Source organism: Peromyscus maniculatus, chromosome 23 (genome assembly GCF_049852395.1).
Source record: "Peromyscus maniculatus bairdii isolate BWxNUB_F1_BW_parent chromosome 23, HU_Pman_BW_mat_3.1, whole genome shotgun sequence".
Taxonomy (NCBI): domain Eukaryota; kingdom Metazoa; phylum Chordata; class Mammalia; order Rodentia; family Cricetidae; genus Peromyscus; species Peromyscus maniculatus.
This window is the reverse complement of record NC_134874.1, coordinates 4473328-4481137: the sequence shown is the minus strand read 5'-3', so window position 1 is coordinate 4481137 and position 7810 is coordinate 4473328. Positions and strand designations below refer to the sequence as shown.

The following is a 7810-nucleotide window of genomic DNA, read 5'->3' as shown; positions in this document are numbered from 1 at the left end:
GTGCCACCATTTTCTGGCCTCTGTATCTGGTGGCTGTTCTGTTCTCTGACCTCAGATAAGTTTATTAGGGTGCACAATATTTTGGGGGAACACAATATCACCACAGCTGCTCCTCTTCAAACTAGGGAGAACATTTTTAAAACATAAAACAAAACCGTGAACAGGTTCTCCATTGGCCCCCTGGATTCAGGCATCCAACAATTACCAACAGGTCTGGGTCTCCCCCTCTATCTGTGCTGCTTCCCTCTGTGTGACAGGTTTTCTCACCCAGCGGTGCTGGAGAACTCTGTTTGACCCACCCCTGGGAAAGATGCTGGACCGGATTCAAAGCAATAGTTCTTGTTTGAGAGTCAAGGATGTGCAGTCCCTGTGAGTGGGTAAGCTGTTGTGAGAGGGGGCCGGGTTCCTGTTCAGGGTGGGACTGTTCAGGGACAGCCAGTTCCCAAGTGTAGTTCAGATGCCTGGACACGTCACATCCCTGTTGTTGGACAGGCGTGGGTTCAGCCTTTCCAGTCGCGGGGGGGGGGGGGGGGGGGGGGACGGGACGGGGGATGGGACGACGGGGGACGGGGACTCAGCCTCTCCGGGACTGAGACACCCCTCCCTCAGCCAAGGGCATTTTGATTGTTCCCCAAATTTACACTTTCAGCAAGTTGATGTCCATATCCCCAAAACATCCTGTTAGGGCCCTTCCCAAGGGACAATGCCAAATGCAAATTCTCGACTGAGGAACATCGCAGTGTGCAGGATTGTTCAGGAACCAAGTTTTGCATAGGCTTTGTCCCCTTTGGAATCTCTCAGACAGGATTCACAGAGCACAAGAGAAGCAAGAGGTGGACTAAGGCCGGGTGCCAACTCTCCTGGAGCCAGACCAGGTGTAGCTCAGGGGGAATTTTCCCATCGCAGCCTCCGGTGGGGTCACAGGAGGAAGGAGCAGGGCTCCTCCCAGTCTGCCCTGTGTGACCGTGGGTGAGTGTGTTGACCTTTCTGAGCCTCGTCATGCCGCCCTCATCTGATGGGAAGGAATGGAAACCAGAGTGTAAGCTGCCCTGGCCTCCATCCCTCCCGAGCAGCGCAGTGTACGCACAAAGCTCTCTGATGTTTGAAAAAGGGAGATCTTGAGAAGCATGGGGGGCGGGGACGGGGAGGGGAGGGACAACGACACACGGACGGACGGACGGACGGACGGACGGACGGACAACACACGCTTCTATCCCCTCTACCTGTCAGGCTTTTCTGGTCCCCAAAATCAGTCAAGACCAAAGGACTTCCTTCAAAAAATAGTTTATTTTGCAGATCTCCTGGCAGCCTCTTCAGCTTACGCTGATGGTCAGGGCAGCGGCTAGTCACAGTCTGGGCTTTTCCCCTCGACACCCAGAGGACCTTGCCCAGAAGAACCCTTCATCCCCCAAAATGGCAGCAACAGGCCACGTTTCTCCACCCCTCCCAGCCCCCCCTCAGCCGCTAGGGCTGTCCCTGGCTGATGGCTATAGACCTGTTTTAATCCGGGGCACCTCAAGTATCCTGGCTTGCGGACGGTTCCCTGTGTGACTCTGGCCTCAGCCTGGAGTGACAATGGCTTCAGACACTGCCCAGGACAGCAGGTGGCAGGCAACTTCCCCAGCCTGTCACTGGCACAGAATCTCTCATTCAGACCCTGACGCTGCTGGGCCTGCTGCGGGTCCTGGAAAAGTCTTCACTAGCAAATGCAGAGTGCTTGCGGCACAGTCCCAGGTCACCACCGGTCCAGAGCCGTTGGCTCCTGCCGTGGTATCAAGGCACAAGGTGAGGAAGTGTATTGGTTAAGGGCACCGTGTTTAGGGACCGCTTCTCCGCGCTCAGGCCGGAGGGTCCTTGGTACCGTACGGGTGGCCATCTGCAGGAGGCATGATGTGGGGTCCAGTCCTGGCTCTGCTGGGAAGAAAAGGCTTGCAGAGCCCTGGGGTCTGAGGCAGCAAGACTCCTCCAGCCCTGCTGGATGCCAAGCGTCCTATTCATCTGTCCCTTTATCTTTGGAGACGGCTTGTCCATAGGACGGTCTTCCTGTCTCACCAGGGCCACTTGGAGAACAAAATGTCGTTTTATTCTCTTAATTGAACAAAAAAGATAATTTTTGCCCCTGCTTGGATGCCTAAGTGTCTGATAAGACCCTTTCTTGGGTCTCATCTGGTGTGTTTTCTTTGGCCTGTTTATTCCTGCTGAAGGACGCAGCTGCTGAATGTAAACCAATGTGCAAGTGTGTTGAGAGCAGACAGGGAGCCGACACTGGATCCCCATCCCAGGCAAAACACGAGGAACTCGGGGTGCCCGGTTCAGTTCACCTCAGAGATGCAGCAGAGTTATCCACTGAACCCTGGAGTCCCCAGGTGAGGGGAGGCTATGACCGCCTGGCAGGGGCGCAGGGGCCTTTTGTCCAGGAAGACGCTGGTCATGAACGGCATGATTCACAGAGTGCTCGAGATCGCTTTGTGAATTTTCCCAACACAAGGCCCAGGGTCCTGCAAAGGCCTGCCGCACGGCCATTCCCGTGGTCCAGGGTCCTGGGGATGGCCAGAGTTGCTCAGGGGGAGGTCGGGGTCTCCGTGGTGGACAGCAGCTGAGCTACCTGTATCCGCTCAGCCGGGCTGAGGTGCTGGCTCAGGTAGGCTACACAGTCCATGGTCACCTCTGGGTTTTCCTGAACCAGACTATAGGGGAGGGGAGAGACAGGCGGTCACTCTCGCCACTTGGTTCAGTGGTGTCTAGGGGGCAGCGTCCTGGTCTAGACATGTGTCTCTTGGGTGGGCCAGCGCCCAGCATTCCAATTTCCTCCTGCTGTGCTCACCCAGAGAAGGGTAGGGGGATGAGGGAGACAGGTAGGGGGGAGACAGTCCCGAAGGAGGGAACAGAATGTCTCAGGGTGACCTAGCCCTTTCCTGTCACTGGTTGTGCGTGTGGTATGACCCGAGCTGTGACACACCCAAGTCCCAGCTTCACACCCAAAATAGGGTCCCAGGTATCCTCTGATCCTTGGATACTGAGCAAAGACTGACAGGGAGGGAACCGGTATCCTCAGCCCCGGGGTTTGTGATGGGGGTCCTTCTAATCAACAAGGTCCTAGCTGTGACGCAAGAAAGTCACAGGCCACAGCTCTGTTGCTGGGGGATGAACACCCTGGGTTGTCACCCCACCCACGAGGCGGCGCCTGACCCTGGCACTGTGACAGGCCAATGAGCCAGAGGCTGGCCACAGGCATGCCACTCACCTTTGGATGGTCTTGAGGACAGAGTCCCGCTTCAGGTAACTGATGTTCTCCCGGATGGTGGAGCGCTGGCCATCCCGGGCTGACAAGTGCTGTTCCAACCACTGGACCACCACCTGGTTGCTGTCCCACAGGTAGGCCTGGGGGAGGGGGGGGGCGGTCAATGGGTTCAGTCTACCTCTGATGGGGATGCTGCTGAGGGACAGAGCTGGCCATCCTTATTACCCCCCCCCCAGTGCCTGCATGCTACAGCTTCCCTCTCCCTGCCCAGGCCCACCTTGACGGGGCCCTCGGTCTCCACAAACCAGCGTCGCAGCATGGACTGTGTGTGCTCGTGACTCAGCTCGGGGCTGGCCTGGAGAATCTCTTGCTTCACCTGGGCCTCCAGCAGCAGCCGGCGCAGCCTCCAGTAGAGGAAGGTGCGTGCGGTCTTCCACTCCAGCACGTCCTGTGGACAGGTCCAGCTGAGCATCCACAGAGGAGGGGGGGAGCCGGAAATGGCCAAGACCATGCCCCGGGCTGGCTACCTGGCTCACGCCCCCTTCCTCCTACAAGCAGGGATATCCTCCGTAGGGGGCCCCAGCTCCTATCTAGGGAGACACAGAGCAGGGCTCTGCAGGACCCCACAGTGCCTGGCATGTCCTCTGAGCCAAACTGGTGTCTACATTTACCTTTGCTGACACAAAAACTCCATCTCAGGCTGGTTCCCAAAAGAAAAATGGCCAGCTATGGGCATGGGCCAGTGGACAAGGATGTCCTCTTAGGAGCAAGTTGCGGGCCAATGTTAGCATAAACAAGGCTTCAGGTCTAACCAAAGGCGCAAACTAACACTCAGACTGAAGGCCCTAAAAACCCTCTAAGGCCCAGCGGGGCTCCATCCCCGCCCCCCCCCCCCCCCCCCCCCGTGCGTTCCTCTGTGTCTGGGGCCCAGGCGGCCTTGGGGGACTTACAGAGATGATTCCCTTCTCCAGCATGTGGCCGGGTGTGTCATGCAGGTCGGCGAATTGAACTGCCACCTGGTGGTAGATGGGGAACAGCAGGTCCTCGCGGGCCTTCAGCTGGACCTCCAGCTCCTTGCGGTCCTTGTCAGGGAGCTGGGCTGTCCCTGCAGGTGAGCAGACATCAGGTCAGGACTCCAGGGGCGGTGAGTGATGGCCACGTGGGGCTGGGTTAAGCCACGAAACCAAACAAGAGGAGGCCTTGTCCTGTGGTCGTCTGGTCTGCGATGCCAATGCTGCTTCTAAATCAAGTTGTCCTGCAGCCTAGGAAATGCGCTCACAGCCCCACGACAGCCCCTGGAGAAAGCCCCAGCCCTGCCTGCCCCAGGCTTTAGCCGCTGTCTGCAGACATGTAATAAATACAGTGCGGATATGCTAACGCCATGGCCACAGAAACACAAGACAGGTTCTGGAAACGCACAAACCAACACAGTTCTGCCAGGGGAAGTGGTAAGTAAAGAAGACAACACCATATAGTAAGGAAATCCAGAGTTAGAATCCTAATAAGGGGGCCAGCGAGGTGGTTCAGTGGAGAAAGGTGCCTGGTGCCAAGCCTGACGACCTGAGTTTCATTCCCAGGACCCACGTGGTAGGAGGAGGGAACCAATTCCGGCAAGTTGTCCTCTGAGCGCCACACATGTGCCATGGTGCACGCACACATACACAGACACACGCAAAATAAATGTAATAAAAAGGAAAGAACTCTCATAAGAGGCATTTCCAGACATAATGCCAATTCCACATGAAGTACAGACCCATATCACAGAGGCAGACCCAAAGGAACCACACCCTGTCACAAATGTGTGGTCCGCACAGTTACAGACATCACCACCCCATCAACATCTGGGGAGTGTGGCATCAAAGATCAGGAGTGAAGCGAACAAAATCGGTAAAAATTGTTTATCTCTAATCGGGGGCATTTGGAGGACACAAGAACCCCTAAGAGGACATGGTTATTACCCAAGTTCTGGTATTTCCTGTGGAACCCAAACATTGTCTATGTGTGTGGGATGCTGAACTAACTATGAGATCACAGGATGAACGTCCCTCAGCTAAAATGTTCCTAAGCCTGAACCTCTGGGTTCGGATAGGAGGCCACAGCGGAATGTGCCACCGGGGCCCCAGAGATGGGGCTGTGGTCTGAACACAGAAGCTCTGTTTCGTGTTTATATCTGGCCCCTTTGCCGAGACGTCTCACTGTGGACATCCAAACCACAAGTCCCCAAAATATCTGCCATCTGAGATAGCGCCTGTCCGACCACTTCCCGTGTCCCATGGAAGGAGCTGATTACCAGTGCGGGCTGTGTTTGGGATCTCAGTTTACCCTTAATACACTAGAATTGACGCCTTTGGCGACCTGGGGGGGGAGTGGCACCTGTGTGACCCACTTACCCAGCTGTCCCAGGAGCTTCTTGCACACTGGGTCTATCCTTCTCATGGTCTTCACCAGGTCTTTCTTCCGGAACTTAATCTCCACAGTGCCCTCCGGCTCCAGAACACCCCCCCTGAACAGAGAATAGGAAAGAGGTTGAGGGGGTGGGTGGGGAGGCTGAGGACAGACACCTCAGTCCTTCCTGCTATCCTGCCTCTGGCTCCTTTTTAAAAAACATTTGCTTATTTCTTTGCATGTATTATGACTGTGTTGTGTGATATATATATATATATATATATATATATATATATATATATATATATATATATATATATATATATATATTTGTGTGTGCGTGCCGGTAGAGGTCATAGGGCATGTCAGCTGTCTTCCTCGAGAACCTGGAGCTCACTGATTTGGCTAGATGGACTGGTCAGGGATCCCCAGAGGCTCCCCATCTCTGCCCATGACCCTCAGGGCCAAGGTTACAGGTGCCCACTGCCACGCCCGGCTTCTTGCCCTTCTCCGGGCAGTGTCCTCTGGGGACCTAACCAGCTCCGCGGAGAATGTCCCGAGTGACACACCCACCTGCTCTCTTTGTCTGCGTACATCTCGATGCACAGGGGGTTGATGGTGGAGTCGAGGACCACCCATGAACCCCCACGGAGCTCGGCACAGGGTGGGATGTAGATGAGGATGGGTTGCTTGTACTGCCGGAGGCCATCCACGATGTAGGCGCCAAACTTCAGAATCTGCTCATACATGTCTACAAAGTGAGGCCTGCTTAGGAGACTTGGGCCCCGGTGACAGACTCAAAGCCACAAAGACTCAGAGAGTTGGGGCTGGGCTGGGGCTGGCTCCCTCCCTCAGTGGCCATGGGACCTTGGGCAGGTTGCTTTCCTGCATGGGTGTGTCCTCATCTGCGAAGGTAAACACAGGGACTGCCGCTTTCTGGGTCCCTTCCAGCTCCGAGTGAGAGGCCCCAGCACACCCACGTGTCCGGGATGCACAGGTCCCCGCTCTGCCTCACCAGGAAACCCCTCCCAGTCCCCAGGTACCCTCGGTGGTGACATTACAAGGCTGTCATCGGTGACATGTGTGGAACCAGAGCATGGGACCCTCACTGCAGCCCTCCCCATACACAAACAAGAGGTTCAGGGAATCAGAGACGTCACCCAGCTATCAAAGACCCACATGTGCCTCCCCCACCTCAGCTCCTTCCTCAGCATCCAGCGGGAACCACTATCCCTCTGGACCTTCTGGGTGACTTAGAGGGATTATAAGGCCAGCTCTGAGGCAGGTGGATGGACATACGCCTTCCTCATCTTACCACCCAGGAAGGCAACTGCCCAGGTCACCATGGAGCTTGCAGAGCAGACCTCCCTGCCCTGCCCTTCACATGACCCCAGGATGTCACCCGCCTCCCACGCTCAGTTCCTCATCTAGAAACCAGGCGGTTACTTGACCTGCATCCTCCCAGGGCTGCTGAGACAGGGCTGGAGTGGCACGTCGGAGCGACTCAGGGGCTGGACTTACCCTTCATGCCTCCGGAGAAGCCTCTCCAGTTGGCAAAGATCATGAGGGGCAGGCGCTCCTGGTTGAAGTCCCTGATGACCTGGGCGGTCTTGTAGGCGGAGTCCGGGAACCACACCTGGCCTGCCTGCTGGATGATCTGTGACACAGAGCCACTTAGGTCAGTGACATAGGGACAACAGGGCCAGCGACCACAGCCTGGCCCTCTACTGTTCTGTGCCAACTTGACACACGCTAGAGTCCCTGGAGAAAAGGGAGCCTCCATTGAGAAAATGTCTCCATAAGATCCAGCTGTAAAGCATTTACTTAATTAGTGATGGATGGGGGAGGGCCCAGAGCATTGTGGGTGGGACCACCCCTGGGCTGGTGGTCCTGGGTTCTATAAGAAAACAGGCTGAGCAAGCCATGGCGAGCAAGCCAGTGAGCAGCACCCTCCATGGCCTCTGCATCAGCTCCTGCCTCCATGTTCCTGCCCTGACTTCCATGATGAACAGTAGTGTGGATGTGTAAACAAATTAACCCTTTCCTCCCCAGGTTTCTTTGGTCATGGTGTTTTTATCACACTAGTAACCTTTACTAGGATGTGTTCCCATATACATGTTCCAGAGCCAGGGCTCCTCAGGAACAAGAGCCCATATCCTTAGGCCCTTGCACAGCCTGGCACCA

At 55.8% G+C, this 7810-nt stretch overlaps 1 protein-coding gene across 10 annotated transcripts in view; it reads right to left on the bottom strand.

Moving 5' to 3' along the window:
* Positions 1-1268: 1268 nt before the first annotated feature.
* Positions 1269-7810, bottom strand: part of Acacb (acetyl-CoA carboxylase beta) — a 107563-nt gene continuing 101021 nt past the window's right edge. For all 10 annotated transcript variants that reach the window (XM_042267855.2, XM_042267856.2, XM_076561053.1 and 7 more), the window contains 7 exons: positions 7148-7283; positions 6200-6377; positions 5632-5744; positions 4192-4346; positions 3519-3689; positions 3245-3381; positions 1269-2687 (listed from right to left, as the gene is read on the bottom strand). In XM_042267855.2, the coding sequence (XP_042123789.1) occupies positions 2561-2687; positions 3245-3381; positions 3519-3689; positions 4192-4346; positions 5632-5744; positions 6200-6377; positions 7148-7283 (1017 nt within the window). In that variant the 3' untranslated portion in view covers positions 1269-2560. The remainder of the gene's footprint in view (positions 2688-3244; positions 3382-3518; positions 3690-4191; positions 4347-5631; positions 5745-6199; positions 6378-7147; positions 7284-7810) is intronic.